Here is a 17840-nt window from a genome sequence, read left to right as displayed (position 1 = left end):
CTTTGAAATGCAACACCTTAACCTAATTCCTATTGCATAACTCAATATGGGTGTAAACTCAATACAACGCTGTTCTTAGAAAACAGGTTTACCGGAGTATCAGGTTTCTTGGAACAAAGGCATGTAAAATCTACAGTTTGTGGAGAAGTAGGCCATAGAACTCCTTATAAAAGGATGCCACCAGGATTCTTGGCCCTTAGAAAGAAAGTCCATCTTAAAGGTTGGTAGTGCCGATCTGTAGAAGAAGATATTAACAATAATAATATTACTTTTGGAGAGGCAGCCATGGCCACGTACGTCCAGCCGTGTAATAAGAGGCAGAAGACAGTGCGGGAACCGGTGAGGAGTGTTGAGGTTACGGAGTACTTCCCAGGTAACGACAATGTGATTTCACGTCAGTCAGTTTGTAGATTTATTTACAGCTATTCCCGTCCAAACATTTAATTTCAAATAGATTCGCTTTTTTATAAACAAATCACAAAATGAAACACTATTGTTGTAAGCAGATGAATGGCTCTTTCATATTTTAATATTGAAAATGCACATATACAATTAAAAATATTTAAAACAATTTTAACACAAACTAAAGTTAAAGTTTTTAAAATCGCTTCAATGCTTTTTTATTGTAAATTTAATTTACCATTTTATGCAAAAGTAAAAATTAACCATATTCAATTAGACATGCTTGTTATAAAGGTTTAATTGTCACTTTGCCTTTTTAAAAAAAATTTCAAATCTTGAGTGGCTGTTTTCTGTTTTATAGAATTATTTAAAATTGTAGGGGGGGCGTCTATAATAAACTTTTAAATGCAAAAATAAAGCTTGTTGTTCTCTCTTTCTAAATCTATTTGTATTATATGTTTGACCACAATAGAAAAGGATACACGAGGACGTGTTATTTGGTCATACTGCCATCTATGAATGTGTAGATTATAACAAATTTTGAGTTTAACCTTAAAATATAACAGGAAAGTCAAAATGATAAATTTTGTAAATATTTAAGCGTTAAAAAATTATGTTTTATGTTCTCTATGTTCAATAATCGCAAAATCACTTTGTGGCGTCATTTTAATTATATGAAAATAAAATACTTTGTATACAAGAAAAAAGGATCGACTTTTTTCAAAACCAATGGTTTCTTCGTCAAGAAAAATGTATAATGAAGAAGGGAGAGCCTCGGGGCGCGGGGCTGGTCGCCGCTGTATAAATCAAAAACCCTCCCTTCTGATTATGAAGTACCTACATTGCACGCATTTTAACCACAGTGTAAATTAACACTGTTTTTATCTTCCCCCATAATAGTCCAGTCAGTGGGGAGTTTTACCTTGCAAAAGGTTAGGTAGTAGCTATTTTGATATATGTTGTTAAGATTGGGACTCTAAGGAAAAAAAAAAGTTTTCGACCTTGGGAGGGTCGAGCTCGACCCGCCATCTTGGATTGAAGGTGCCAAAATTTGTTTTTTTCAAAATAATTGTGAAGTGGTCGTTTTTACAACCAAATTGTTGAACGCAAACTTCAAGACAACTAAATTACCTACATTTTTTGTAGAGATTTTTTTTTTAAAGTCTAATAGGTAACGAGCTACAGTGGCGGAATGTGAATATTTTTCTAAAAAATGATGAAATTCCTAACTTTGTAATTTTTTCGGGTTATTCATTACATAATTATAATAATTTTGTTAACTCATTTCCACACCACCATGAAGTAGAGAACATGGCGCATTTTTTATTGTGGTATCCCCAGTAGGTCTACTCCACAGATATACCAGCGATGGTAGATTTCGAAATTATGTTACATTACTATGAATTATGTTACTATAAATTATGTTACTTAATAACAGTCTTCGTCATCAATGTCATCATCTAACTCATTGCCTGTGATACTAAGATTCTGGGCTTCCATTGACAAAATCTTTTCTTCTTCGTCCTCGACATCGATGTGAACCTCTGGCGAATTTCGGCATGTTTGACCATTACAGCACCCACATACAATAGAACACTTCAATCCAGCTTTCCTGCAGCTACATCCAACGCCGCATCTTTTTTTACAATTGCATGAAATAAATTTTAATAAAGTCTCGGGTGCTGGTTTCTTTGTCATTCTTACTGGAACAAGCCCGTTGATGTCACGTTTCCAGCCCCAGTTTTCTGGATTTTTTTGGATTCCATACCATTTTTGGACTTGATGGTACGTTCTAAATGCATGGTACCGTGCAGCGTCGTTCGTTGGTGGCAAAGAGGCAAGATTGAATTTGCTTTTTGTTGTCGACTTTGCGAAACGTTTGTAGCGGACTTCTTCCAAGGTTTGCTTATCCATGTCACCCCCGTACAAAGCAACAAGAAAGCGTGTTCCTGCAACTGCTATGTCTTCTGGTGTTGCATCATGTTGTTTTAAGATTCCTATCATGGCATCGAGTCTTGTGTCGTTTTGCACAAGCGAACAAAATTTTTATTTTTCGGAAGAACTTTATTGAGTAAAACCTCAAATTGTAATATTTAAATATTGAAGACAATATTAGTGATTTCTAAACGAAAATCTGAAACAGAAAAATCAGAAAAGGAAACGGTCACATCTGGGACTCGAACCCAGGACCCTTGTCTTTCCGTGACAGTGCTCTACCAACTGAGCTAATGGGACCCTATTCCCCTCGGTCACTTTTAACTGTATCATACTTCGAATAAGAACTACTAACATTGTCTTCATTTTTTCACCGCACATTTTTATTGGCAACTATCTTTATGTATGATCGCAAGATTCAACCCGAACTAAATGCAATCCAGACAGTGTCTATTTAGATAAACCTATCTTATTTTTTCATTGGGTTCGAGTCCCAGATGTGACCGTTTCCTTTTCTGATTTTTCTGTTTCAGATTTTCGTTTAGAAATCACTAATATTGTCTTCAATATTTGAACAAAATTTTGTTTTTCCTTGGTTGAAGAAGGACGATGTTGTATCGCAGCCGCTAAAGGCATGAAGAAACAGAATATTCTCAGCCGCCTCTTTGTATTTCACACTATTCGCGGAATACAGTCTTTCAAAAGTTTTGCCTCTCCCGGGTTTGCGAAGATATATACTACTTTTGGGTGGTGCTAATGCTGTCAGCAGAACTAGGAGATCAACGTCTTCGCCAATAATGAAAACAGCGTCATATGATGAACACAAGGAAATCGCAGTATTGACAATCAACTCATCAGCATCTTCTTCAGCCTGCTTAACTGTAAAATCATCCTGTATAAATTGCTTTGTAAGCATCGAAATCAGATGGACTTTGTTATTTTCATTGGCTAAAAATCGTTCTTGTGAAACTTGAACTGGCATTGTTTCATCGAAAAGAACATCTGCAGACATGTGCTTCTTCGATCGTAACCAGGACTCAATCAGTGTTGCCAAGTCAGCTGTAGACTAGGATCCCACTATAACAAATCAACGTCATCGAGCACACGGATTATGCTATATAAGTATATTGTAACGTAGAAATACATTAAAATGATATTGTGTAATATGTTTGTACAAAATTTATCTAGAAAACTGGAGTTTTACAATTTTTTGTCAACATTTTCTTCTTTCAACCGCTGTAACTCGTTACCTATTAAACTTACAAAAAAAAACTTTCTATAAAAATGTAGGTAATTTAGTTGTCTTTAAGTTTGCGTTCAACAATTTGGTTGTAAAATCAACCACTTCATAATTATTTTGAAAAAACCAAATTTGGGTACCTTCAATCCAAGATGGCGGGTCGAGCTCGACCCCCCCAAAGTCGAAAACTTTTTTTTTCTTTGGAGTCCCAATCTTAACAACATATGTAAAAATCGCTACTACCTAACCTTTTGCAAGGTGGAGCCCCTTTTTATCCCCCACTGACTGGACTATAAAATATCAATGTAAAATGTGTTTTTCCCGAATTATGTATTTTCTTAAATGCTCTGAAAATAATTTGACTCCTTTTCAAATATTTTGTATCTATATTGGTAGCATACTTTTGAACCAATAGATATTAACCGTTTGATTGCCAATCGTCGACTTTTGTCGATTCGTCAGTCGTGTTCTGATTCGCGCGTACGTCGGGTGTGGTGCTGCGGCGTTGGTAAATATTATTCTAATATTATCTTAATAGTTGTAAGATCGTAGTAAACCGTTTAAATTTCAGATTCATTTATTATTTTTTTTATTTTATTTAATTGAAAAAATATAACGTCGAGGGCGTCCTCTGAAATGTCTGACAGCGGGAGCGACGATTTCCACTCCTCTAATTCAAGTTCGAGTAAGAGTAGCTCTGATGAGAGTGATGTCATACCTGTGTTTCCCAACCGCAGGATGCGAATTTCCAGTAATTCTTCGGATCGTGACCAAGAAATGGAGAGTAACACCGGAAGTTACTCATTTTCAAATGTACCTCCCAGAACCATTTTTTCTACCGAAAATTCTCATTTTTTCGAAACGCCTGGACTTCGGGATTCCTCCAAGTGATTCTAAACCAATATCATATTTTGATTTATCGAAATCCTTGAAAATTCAAAGAATTTATGGGGTTTTAAAAAAATATATAGTTTCATAGAAAATAATGTTTTTTTGGTGGCATTTTACAAGCAAATGTATGAATTTTTTGGCACTCAAACGGTTAAGGAAATTTATTATCGATCCATGGTTTGAAAACAAACATTAGGTATTTATATATTTTGAAATAATATAATTGTAAAATAAACATTAGATATTTTCGCATACCGTTTTTCCTGCAATATGGGTCATAAGGTCTAGTAATTATACGAGCATGAATAACGGACACTGAAATTGATCGAGAACTTCTTGTTTAATACATTATTCGATAACACTTTTGTTGTTATCGTCTTTAAATAAATAAATTATCTGAATGAAGCTAAAGAACATTGATTAACTCTTTTATTTTTAATGATTTTCGCATGTAAGTTGCAAGAACTTTTATAGCCATGGGATAAGTACAGGGTACCTGGAACTTCTATAGCTCTATTCAAGGTAGTTGGGAAGGTACTCAGGACGAACTGGCTGCTGGAGATATCTTCATCTAACTAAAGGCGGCGAATATTGACCCCCGAGAGAGGTTGAAGGGAGGGCGGAAGTGACAAGAGACGAGTTCAAGGCGAGGCTCTGCAAAGTGAAAGGGATTTTAAAACTATGAAAGAGCAGATTTTGAATTCTTTTAAGTTTACCCTTAATCATTTTTGTACGTAATTGTGCATTGATGATCAATAAACATTTTTTCAGATTATTCAACTACATATATGTATAAATGTAATTTTTTCTGGAAATTATAATGCAACATCCAATAATTTCACAACTGTAAATTGTGGGTTAAAAATAATAAGCTAATGAATTAATAATAATTGTGGCTAAGGTATAAATAAGATAGAGTACAAGGGCGAAACAGCTGCCTATGACGAGACGCTGTGCTATCGCTACTTCAACGCCAGCGAGAGGGTGCACGGTCGTACAATGGAGGATTGGATCCGGCCTGCGGTGTCCCTCACGGCATTCAAATACAATGGTGAGAACCTGTTATTATTATTGATTCAGTTTAGTATTTATTAGTCAGTTTGCATAGCTCTGTACATATTCTATATTTCATGCTGAGTCTATTCTAAAGGTATTTCAATGGAGCCTGTTAGGTAGTTGCCCTGCCTTTGCACTTCCCCAAAACAGGGAGCTTTTGTGAGGTGTAACGTAAATAAATAAAAATGGACTCTGGCATCATTGATGATTCTGCATCATTTCTTCATCCTCTTTCCACTGCCTACTGGTGTTGGTGCTTTCTACTCACAACAACTGCATGTAACTCCTGAGATTGCAGTGTCCTATTAACAGTTCTACCAGCTTCCTCAGTAAGATTCTATTCAGAAAGCTTTAGGACTCAATGAAAATGCTATACCATTTTTTTTCTACGTACATGTGCGTTGGTACTTTAATAAATCCCCACCAAGAGTTCAAAGCTTGCCTTTTAAAATTATCTTGTTTATCTTTCTTCTTTTCTAAGGAATGGATTCCTACGGAAAGCCTACATTCCATCGAAGCTGGGACGATCACAGTCAGTCCCTTGAGAATTATAAGCGATACTTGAAGGCGGGTTTTGAGTTCTGCACAAAGCTAGGCATCAAGCACTGGAGCGCCTACGACAGGGACCTGATTCCGGAGATGGACACCTTCGAAGAGAATGTGATCAGCACTGACGAGATCACCGAGTTTCTTCAGGAGATGCAGCAGAGAACTGGAATTAAGCCGCTGTGGATTGCACCAGACTTGCACACAAGTCCCAAGTAAGATTAACATCACTGTATCTTAACTATCAATAGCAAAAGCTTTGGCATTATACAAATTACACAACTTTCTCTGATTTCTGTTTTTTTCTAAAATAATATGATTAGATAATTTATTCAATTCAGACAAATTAAAAGCAACAGAACAGGGACAACATTCAGATAAATTGCAACATGAATTTCAATCAACTTAGTACCTACTCTCTAACTAATCTGCCACCCCAAAAACTGTGCAAGTGTTCAATTAGTGAAAGCGACGGATGCATACATATAACATATGCAAAAATAAAAACAGGTTTTTCGTAAAAATAAAACATGTTTAATTTCAAGCAAAAAATGTGGCAGAACGAAACAAATTGAAACCGTCGCTAGAATAAAATAATTAATCCTGGTTACTGGTAAAATGGCCAGCGAGAGCAAGCTAGATGGGCAGTATAATAACAGAGTATGTAAGATAACCCAGTCCATCGGTGAACAAAATTTGGCACTCGAGTCTAGGCATGCGGCGGATTACTGAATTTGACACACGAATACCTAATTATAGAGCTCGATATTGTGGTTTCAACTAGTAAAAAAACAGATTATAGTTGTTGGATTGGCGGATTACTGAGAGGGTAATGTTTTGCATTTCTGACCTTTTGGCTTCTTAATTGATTTAATTATCATATTCCAAGGTATGCCTCTGGTTCAGCAACCAGCTACGATTCAAACATCATGATGCAAGCAGCCCAACAGGTGAAGCGATGTCTGGAGACCTCTCACAAACTGAACTCTGAATGCTTCCTTATCTGGGCCGGCCGGGAGGGCTGCTACAGTCTGCTGAACACCGACATTCCCAAAGAGATGAAACACTTTGCCCGTTTGTTGAAAATGACATCAGACTTCAAGGAGAGGCTCGGCTACAGGGGGCAGTTGCTCCTTCAACCTTGGAAGAAATCTGACTCGGAGAATATGTTGTATAATCATTCTTGCGAGACTGATTGCAAGATTAACGACTTAATCAATATGAATGATGGCAGAGGAATGCGCCATTATACCTGGGATGTGACGAGCGGACTCTGCTTTTTGAAGCATTATAATTTAGATCGCCATTACAAGATCTGTACCAAGCCTGGCTACCAATTCTATATAAGTTCAACGTGAGTAAAGTTTTGTCTTTTAACAGTATTTTTTATACTATGCATGCAAAATGGCTCATGTATCTTTCTGTCTGCAGATACAATGTTACCGGATCTATTGAAATCACCCCGAATGATCAGTTGGATGTTAAGGATGCCACATTGATGATGAAAAATATAATTGAACAGGTAAGGTTAGAACTACACCATAGATTCTTGCAACAAAACCTCTTCCTCTATCCAACTCTTAGGGTTGTAGATTACATTTTACTGTGGTGGAGAATTTATTTATTTTTATTTATTTATTTATTTAACGCCCAGAGGGCTTTTACATGGTTGGTAGTATACATAATTTTAATTTGACAGATACTTTAAAAGTTACAAAAAAAAAATTACATTTGATAAAAGCTATGCAACAAGTCATACAAACACAAGAAACAAAAACAGAAAATTACAGCTATTTGTAGGTTTACATGATGTGTTTAGGAGTATTGATGAAATAAATGTTTTAAATGATCCACAAAACTTGCCAAGTTGGTATTGAATATGTCAACATCACCCAAGTAATGATTTCCCATGGTGTGAAGTCGGTTTATCGGAGAGTGGGCAATGTAGTTACGCTTATGTGTGCTGCTGTAGAATATTGTATTTTGTCGTGTTGTTACTGTGGGTGTATGTATGTTTATAAGTTGCAGGAGTTCACAACAGTCGAATTTAGAGTTAAGTATTTTGAATAAGAACGTTAAATCGTTTATTTTACGTCTATCTTCTAATGTATGTATTTTTAAGGTATTTAATAAGAAATTGTATTTTAAGTCTTCGACAGGGATATTTAATTTAAAATTTATAAAACGTAGAAATTTTTTTTGTATTCGCTCAATGTTGTTAATGTGAATTTTGTAAGATGGAGACCAAACTACTGAGTTATATTCAATTAGACTTCTTACTAGAGATACGTATAATAGTTTAATGGCTTGTAAAGAATTAAAGTTTTTAGTTGTTCTTAATACGAAGCCTAGTGTTTTCATACCTTTGTTCACAATTTGATGGACATGATTGGTGAAACTTAGTTTTTCGTCCAAAATAATTCCAAGATCTCTCATTTCCGTGACTCTTTCTAAAGTTATGTTATTGATGGAATATTCGAATAAAACAGGATTTAATACCTATAATGAAAATGACCGACAGAGTAATCTTATTTTAGGGAGGTATTCAACCCGGAGGAATCAGCATTCGAGTGGTCCCCAACAGAGACTGTGTGGATGCGAAGGACTTGTTCCTGTCTTACATCTCATGCGTAGACACGCTAGCCAGAGGACTGAGGATCGCTACCAAGATGTTGACCGACCAAACATTCACTAAGAACTTGCAGGTAACAAACTCCATAAACTCATATAACACTATATCGACATCACGGATAATAAGTCTATCAACATAAGATACTATCTAAAATATCGACCACTCAAAATTCTTCAAATTATGGTTGATTTGATTGAATCTGTCACAGTAGACATTGTTATAAAATCAGTTATCGGCGCCATTTTTAATATTTTCATATTTGCCATTTCAAAAATGGTCCCCGTTAACTGCTGATTCTAGGCCTTAGAAAAACTTATGGCCAGTTTTTTCACAGAACTTGGAACATCAAATTTCAAAGTTAATATTCAAGTTCTGTGAAAGATCTACTTAAATCAGATATATTTGTGTTGAAAGTAATCTCCAAACATAATCTTTTGTCAGGCATCGACATCTTGAACGCCAGTGAATCCTTAAGGATACATTTAAAAAATCATTTCTCTGAAAATAACTAGTTATTCTGGGGAAACTAAATTATGAGTCAATCATGGAGTTGCAAAACCCGCTCTAGAAATTTCTGCTCGTTTTGACACATTCCCAAAAAGTGTTTGAAATACATTGAAAGTATAATGTTAATATTTTTAAAGAATAATGTTTTATTGTTTAAATATTTAAAATAATGTAAATAATTTAAAAAAAAATGTAAATTCTTTTTATGATCGAGGTGTTCCAAACAGTTTTTGGCAACCATCTTCAGATATGCCAAATTTGCCAAAAATCTTCAGATTTCCAAAAAGCGGGTTTGCAAGTCCACGAATCATATGGTAGATTATATAATTTTTTTAAATATATAAATAAACACAGTATCTGGTAAGACGGCATAATGACAAAACATAATTTTGCAAGAAAAGAAAATAGAATCAGTTGATGTACGGTGAAGATTTTGCATCGGCACACCAACAGTTAAATGTTTGTTTATTTTGGTTCATGATCAAGCAATAATTATCACCTGTCCCGGATAGTTTTCCAATTCAAAACTAATGTATATATAATTATATCTTCCAGCAACGTTACATATCGTATTACAGCGGTTTTGGCTCCCGTCTCAGCAATGGTGAAGCGAGTTTAGAAGAGTGCGAAGAACAAGTTAGGTGAGTCAAAATCAATATCAATCACCGTCTACTAGGAAACTTTCCATATTCCTTTCCATAAAACCAACTTAACATTCTCCCAATCTCTTGTGCGAATGTGTCAACTATATAACATCTTTCTTTTTCTTCTCGTCATCGGTTCTTTCAATTAAAAAAAATTATACAACCTTTTTTTTATCTTTCCTATATATCCTCCTCAATTTACAACGTCACCTTCACAGCATATTGCAGATTGACACACTTAAGTCTGCAGTCGGTGGTGTCATAAAAATAATATATTGTCTCTCTTTCACAGAAAACTTCAAAACCAATGCCCTGAAAATGTCACCACCTCCAGACAAGAACACTGGGACATGGCCTTTAAAAACTTTATTCACAAAACTATTTAGATTTTTAAACAAAATAATAGTAAAAAATAAGAAAATTACAAAGGCAAATGAATTTAGTTTCTATCAAAATTTTTAAAATCACTTCAATGTTAGAATGCTTAGTAAAATAAAATTGTTATTGATTTCTGTCATTATTTTCAAAATATTATATTGTATTTGAAGAATGTATAATAACTACATTTGAAAAATAATAAATGGCAAAACATATTATCCCTTAACTGCCTATCCCCGTTCTCAGACACCAGTAATATTATTTTCGTGAATAACTCTTAAGTGTGCACGCTTCTTTACATTTCATGCGTCCATGTACCTTCTTTCCCCGCCACCCGCAATGCCGTGCCTGCGCTCTTTGAGGACACAGGTGTGCGTATTTGCATTTGGTGAGTAAAAAACTTCTGAGATCGCTCTGAGAGACCGGGATAGGTAATAAGTTATAATAAGGAAGTTGAGTGAAAAATATTTTGACTTATAAAAAATATGTTCATGTAGATCAAAAAATATCGATTCTAAATATATAAATATATTTCTATATTATTATTCTTAGAATTAGTTAAACGTTCTTGAAAAAGCATTCAATAGCAATAGACTGTATACGCTCCACGATTGGTCGAAAGAATTCTGTCGTCACATGTGTCGTGACTCGTACGTACAACGGAACACCTATGGTGCATCTCTTTCTATTACATGAGAGATGGTCGGTTTAGATGAGAGAGGTGTATAGGCCAAAGGTTTATTTGGGTTTGTCAAATATATGTACGTATTTGTTATTATTATTATATGAAATGGATTTCTAAAGATACATATTCGTATAGTGCTTTATAATAATATGTTGTTTATTGCATAACATAGATGTTTTTATTATTATACATGTCACATAGCATATGATACACTTCAGGCCGCCAGGCCGCTCAGAAAAGTCTCACAGTGAACTGGGCTGTAAACCGTTATTTTACTTTTGGTCTCTACTTTTCTGCGCGGTGGTCCTGAATTCGCGCGGGGAACGTCAACAAGTAGCGACGGCAATACCGTACCGGGCGTGAAAAGCAAATATTCTAACTTAAAATATTAATTTAACTATCAAATCTTAATCAATTTTCTTTTTTTTTTAATAACATCAATTATAATAGACGGTTAACATTGGTTGGTTGTGCGGAACTCTTTCGTACGCAATTGTGCGGGGGGTTGCGGTATTGCGGATGCGATATAGACTAAGACAAATAAAAACGAATTGAATTGCCTTAGTGTTTGCAAGAGGAAAATGAGTGGGAAAGGCCAAAGACTTACCCTGGTCTCGTTCCCCTTAAGCCGCTGGTTCTGCTCTCTTATCAGTTTGCATACAATTAACATTAACACTTAACACAGTGAAATTCACTGCGGCGGGTAAAACCGTTTCACTGGACGATTGTGCTCCAAAATGATCACAGCCGAGTTCAACATATGCGGGTTTCAATATAAGACGAAATGTTCGCGGGTAAGATGCAACGATAACACTGAACAATACTCCTTGTCTCTGGGCCCGGATCAAGGAAAGGGGACAAGGGGCAGAGGGGGGTGAAGGGTACACATTTAAGGCTATTCAATTTTAAACCTCACGCGCAACTATCCCCCCCGCCTTGAAAGGGTGCGAAATCACCCCTTTTAAAACCGCATTGTCATGGCATTTATCATATAAACAAATTAACATAACCTACAGTTATCCTAAATTTCCTAACCTACATTGACTAAACCTAATGCTACTAGACTACTATTGAGTTGGCAAAGGGTATAGCCGTATTACTGGGCGAATATAAGATCCCAGCACTGTTCTGACACGAGCAACACGAATTACTCCATCTTTTGCGGGGAAAACTTCATCGATAATACCTAACGGCCAATGTAATGGTGGGGCGTTTTCAGTTCCCACTATTACTACTAAGCCAACCTTTACTGGATTAGCAGGAGTATTCCATTTTGGACGTACTTGCAAAGTATGCAAGTAATCTAATCTCCATCGCTTCCAGAATGATTGAATTAATTTATCGAGTAAATCATGACGCGATAGAAGGTTCAAATTATCCTTCTCGATTTCCATGGCGGGCAGGTGTTTTAAGGGAGTTGTCGTCAAGAAGTGAGCTGGCGTTAACGCAAGGGGCTCGGAGGGGTCTGAAGAGAGCGTTCTACACAATGGTCTCGTATTCAGAATGGTTTCTACTTGTGCAAGTACTGTAGTTGCCTCTTCAAACGATAGAATCTGATCTCCTATTACCCGAAAAAGATGAGTCTTCATACTTTTAATATTGGATTCCCAATTTCCTCCAAAGTGGGGTGCTATTGGCGCATTCAAATGCCAGCTTATTCTATTATTGGCCAAAATACTTGCGAATTCTTCACCAAAATGTGAAGATGACGAAAATGCGTGCAATTCATTCAATTTTCTCTTGGCTCCAACAAAGTTAGTTCCGTTGTCTGAGTATAAATTTGACACAGGACCACGCCTAGAAAGAAATCGTTTGAATGCGTTCAGAAAACATTCGGTGCTCAAACTTGACGCCAATTCAAGGTGTATAGCTCTTGTTGTCAAACACACGAATAAGCAAATATACGCCTTTTGAGAACGAATTCCACGTCCACGTGATACGGTTACCCTTAAAGGCCCGGCAAAGTCTATACCCACATGCGTAAATGGTTTTATAGACTGAATGACACGACAACCTCTATGATCCGCCATTAAAGGTGCAATTGTTTTAGGGCGTAGCCGAAAACACGAATTGCATTTATGTACTCGATTTCGAATTAAACTACGGGCTGACAGTATCCAATATTTTTGCCTCAAAATAGACATTAATAATGCGGGACCCGAGTGACAATGAATTTTATGATAATGATCAACCAACAAATTTAAAACGTGATCCTTTCGCGGGAGAACTATGGGGTGCTTTTGATCATAATTTAAATCCGAATTAACTAAACGACCTCCCAACCTTATGAGTCCGTCATTCAAGAACGGTCTCAAACGTTGAAATACGGGTTTACACGTTTTTCCTTGTTGTAGATTTATCAACTCCCCGGGAAAGTACGCTCGTTGTATTTCGCGCAATATTTTAAGCTCAACGAACTCTAAATCTGACCCACTTATATATTTTCGATATGGCAACACCTTAAGAAAACGAAATACGTAAACCAAACATCGTAATAATTTATTCCACGAGGAAAAGCGCTTTGACAGGGTTAGAATATCATATTCTTCTAAACCAGAAGTCATTACTAACGAAATAGACTTCTGTTCGGGTGGTTCTGTGACCATGTTGACATCAAATGTGGTAATGGGCCACCGTTCAGGCCTAAATTTCATCCACGGTGGGCCATGAAACCATAGCGGGTGATCTAAAATCTGATTGGGGGTAAGCCCTCGTGACAGACAATCAGCGGGATTATCTGTGCCTGCGATATGATTAAAACAGGTAGCTGATAATTCAGATTGAATTTTAGCAACTCTATTAGCCACGAATGTCCCCCAACGGTGCGGAGAAGACTGAATCCAACAAAGTGCTACAGTGGAATCAGTAAATGCGTATATATTTTCAATTTTCAAGCGTTTTTCTAAGGTTTCTATTACGTTATGCATTAATTTTGCAAGTATTAATGCAGCGCAAAGTTCTAATCGTGCGAGAGAAACAATTTTCACAGGAGAAACCTTCGATTTTGCACAAGCAACATGTACTGAAATTGCTTCATGATTTTGGACATGGAAATACACTATACCTCCATATGCCTTTTCGCTGGCATCTGCGAAACCAACAATGGTTACGATGCTACTGGACGTGATGCCAGTATGACGCGGAATTTGTATTCTATTCAGTGAGGAAAGTTCCTCACAGAATTGCGTCCATATCCTTACAATATCGTCGGGAGGCTCATCATCCCAATCGCATTTGTGTAGCCACAATTTTTTAATTAAAAGCTTGGCATATAAAACGACAGGCGCGATGAAGCCCATAATATCCCATATTTTTGCGACACAAGACAATATATTTCGTTTTGTACAACCTGTTTTAGGTGTAGAAGTGACGAACGAGAATAAATCGGAATTTGGTGACCAGTATAAGCCCAATATTTTATGCATGCTTACTTCATCAAATTCCTTTATCGCTGATAAGCGATGCGAATCTGGAATAGATTCCAGAACATCTTGCGAATTGCTGGTCCACTTGACAAGGTCAAATTGGCCAGTCTTCAATAATGCGATTAACTGAGAGGACGTTTCCTTTGCACCCTCTTCAGTTTCCATACTATATACAAAATCATCCATATATAAAAATTCTTCAATAATTTTCTTAGCCTCAGGAAAAGCTTCTCCTTCATCGGAGGCCAATTGCCTGATAGTGCGTAAAGCTTGAAATGGGCTGGATGTAAGACCAAAACAAACGCGGTTAAACTCATAAGTTTTAATATCTTCGCTGGGCGAGAAGCGATACAAGATTCGTTGATATCTCCGATCACTATCTTTCACTCCTATACACAAAAACATTTTGCGTATATCAGCTGAAAGAGCTATTGGGAATACACGAAAATTCATAATTATATTAAATAAATTTCCCTGTAAATTTTCCCCACTATATAAAATATTATTCAATGACACGGAAGTGCTTGTTTTTGCGCTAGCGTCCAGGACTATTCTCAAACTGGTCGTGATTTTATCCTCTCGTACAACTCCATGGTGCGGAATTATGTATGAAGGCATCTCATTTCCTTCATTTGAAGTCCTGAGAGTCAAATAATCCTTCTCTAAATATTCATTGATAATATTATTATAAGCTTCTCTTAATTTTGGAGAGGCTTCCAATTTACGTTCAAGGCATAAAAAACGTTTCTTTGCCATTGCAAATGAATCCCCAAGGGTTGAAACATCCCCTTTAAATGGCAAAGTTACTATATATCTTCCATTTTCAGGATCTCTTGTGGTTGTTCTTTGATATATTTCCTCACATTCACGATCTTCAGGACTTTTAATAGACGGTACGTTTACCTCTTCTAATTCCCAAAATCTTTTGAGACAAATATCATCTGGTTCTTCTAGCATGGCACAACAAGATACGCTAACATTATCCTCAACCCGAGTTGGTGCTGATCCCAAAATAACGTATCCTAGAACTGTTTCTAAAGCATGCAGATTATACCTCTGAAAAGGGTCTTGAACCCTTTTTGACAACAGGAGATGCGGGAAGAGCTGGGCTCCTAGCAACATGTCAATTTCTCCTGGTTCTCCATATGACTCATCCGCCAACGGTAAGTCATTCAAATATGACAATGAAGGTACATCAACTTTGGCGGTAGGTAAGCGCTCTGTAACTTTATTCACAATCAATGAAGTAATGTTATAATTTATTGATCGATTGAAACGAGAGTAAATTTCGGTCTGTATGGAGCCTGTAATGGGCTTAGACGATCCTCCAATACCCTTAACGGTGGAACAAGACGGGCGTTGATATTCAAAAAATCCTAATTTTCTACAACAATCCCGAGTAATAAAATTGCTCTGAGATGCGCTGTCCAATAAACACCTAACGAGATGTTCATTTCCCTGTGCGTCTATTATTCCCACTCGTGCGGTAGCCAGCAATACAGTACAATGAGTCTTTAGACTATGAGATCGAACAGTTGAAAAAGTACACAAAGCTACATCAGAATTGGAGCAGCCCGGTTTTGGATCATTCGATTGATCAGCTTTCTGGTTTTCAATTCTTTGGGCATTTTGAGAGTCTGACTGCCCCTTGTGTGATGCACCCTGTTCTTCAAAATGTAACATTGTATGATGAAACTTGTCATTACACTTATGACAATTTTGATTTGAATTGCAAGCTCTAGCCTTATGTCTATCACTAAGGCATCTAAAACAGAATCCCTTTCTTTTGATAAAATTGAACCGTTCCCTTACAGTCAATTTTTTAAATTCTGAACATTTAAACAAATTTCCATGCGATAAATTATTGCAAAGTAAACATTTAATAGGCTGACGATTTTCCTCACTACCAGCGCTCATATAGGCATGCGTCGATCTTTGTGACCGTTTTAACGTTTCACTTTTATTTTCCACCGATTTCCTTGAAGAACCGGTTCTTTGCAAGATCTTAACTTGTTCACGCACAAATTTCACCAAGTCTTCAAACGAGGGGAATTCATTTTCCCGATTGTATGTTTCGAATCCTTTCACCGAGTCCATATCAAGTTTTTTCAATGCAATGTGTAAGAAAATAAAGTCACACAAATTATCTAAATTTACATTTTTAACGGCTGCCACAGCTGACGCAAAATGATCAATGAAGGATTCCAGATTATTAATATTTGCAACAGCAAAGGATTTAAAATCCAAAATTTGATCGATGTATGCAGAAGATATTACTCTTTTGTCGTTATATTTATCGATCAACGAGTTAAAAATAATTTCGTAATTTTCCGGCGATAAAATGATCCCGGCGAACGTTGATTTAACACGGTTACTGATTTTTCCCAACAAATAATATAACTTTTCTGAATTCGAAAGTGTATCGTTATTGTGTACGGTATTAATAAAACTTGAATAAAATATGGGCCAATTTTTTATTTCCCCATCGAAATATGCCAATTCAATCGGTGGGAGTTTTACACTACATTTTTTCTGTTCACTAACCACCCGCGAAGTGTTTTCCCGATTTAACGATATTTTTCTTTTGATATGTCCGTACATATCGTCGAACTTGAACCATCTTTCAAAATCAGGTTCAAAGTTTGAATCGATTTCCAAATTTAATATATTTATTTGTTGAGATATGTCCTCATACTTACTTCTAGTCAAGTCTAGAGTTTCAACTAACGAAAGAAACTCCTCTAGAATACTCAAGTCGGAAATTTTATTTGATAGTTCAAATAACTTAGTAAGACGTGCATCTAACGCATCTCGCTGAGCCGTCAGTAATCTCAACTTTTTTTCTTTAGTGGCCATTATGTATTTAGCAATAAATAATTAACCCAAATAATTAATTATAATTTAAATAACGCTATAATTGAATTAACGCTAGCGTAATTGATCAAAGTAAACAATTCTTCTGATATGTGTTTCCAAATTAAACTCAATAACAACTGAATATTATTATTCTGTTTACTATCTATTGTTAGCGGTCGTTAATACATACCTACGTACTTAACGCTAGCGAAGTATGTACTCGTATTATTAGAATTCAGTATTGAATACAAGTACCTACTTACACAATACGATTCCTTGCGTTAAACCAGGTACCTACATACACGATTAAATTATTGTCAACCTATAATTTGCCACGAGGAATTAAATGTAATTCGTTTTTAATATAACTATTTGACGGACTAAATTTTAACCCATTTATAATGCAAATGCCATGATTTTGGTACAAATAATGATTATAGATTGCAATTGCGAACGAAAGTAATACAATATAACCCGGTTCGAAATTGGACCAATTTGATGGTTGTGCGGAACTCTTTCGTACGCAATTGTGCGGGGGGTTGCGGTATTGCGGATGCGATATAGACTAAGACAAATAAAAACGAATTGAATTGCCTTAGTGTTTGCAAGAGGAAAATGAGTGGGAAAGGCCAAAGACTTACCC

At 36.2% G+C, this 17840-nt stretch overlaps 1 protein-coding gene across 1 annotated transcript; it reads left to right on the top strand.

Moving 5' to 3' along the window:
• The first annotated feature begins 5368 nt into the window (after positions 1-5368).
• Positions 5369-10671, top strand: LOC149422182 (uncharacterized). The gene is made up of 7 exons (XM_089633643.1): positions 5369-5519; positions 6006-6285; positions 6960-7424; positions 7502-7592; positions 8608-8775; positions 9765-9850; positions 10146-10671. The coding sequence occupies exons 1-7, from the start codon at positions 5468-5470 to the stop codon at positions 10237-10239; spliced, it is 1236 nt and encodes a 411-aa protein (XP_089489769.1). The 5' UTR covers positions 5369-5467; the 3' UTR covers positions 10240-10671.
• Positions 10672-17840: the final 7169 nt, after the last annotated feature.

This window comes from Hesperophylax consimilis, chromosome 7, assembly GCF_061612785.1.
Source record: "Hesperophylax consimilis isolate HC1 chromosome 7, BYU_Hcon_1.0, whole genome shotgun sequence".
Classification (NCBI taxonomy): Eukaryota; Metazoa; Arthropoda; class Insecta; order Trichoptera; family Limnephilidae; genus Hesperophylax; species Hesperophylax consimilis.
Note: the sequence above shows the minus strand (reverse complement) of the source record. Positions and strands in the feature narration are given on the sequence as shown.

What these genes read in the sequence shown, in the direction of transcription:
- LOC149422182 (XM_089633643.1), top strand. Translation starts at nt 5,468, where the DNA reads ATGGAGGATTGGATCCGGCCTGCGGTGTCCCTCACGGCATTCAAATAC. An exon ending in CACGGCATTCAAATACAATG is followed by an intron (nt 5,520 to 6,005) that starts GTGAGAACCTGT and finishes TTCTTTTCTAAG; the next exon opens with GAATGGATTCCTACGGAAAG. An exon ending in CATTCACTAAGAACTTGCAG is followed by an intron (nt 8,776 to 9,764) that starts GTAACAAACTCC and finishes TATATCTTCCAG; the next exon opens with CAACGTTACATATCGTATTA.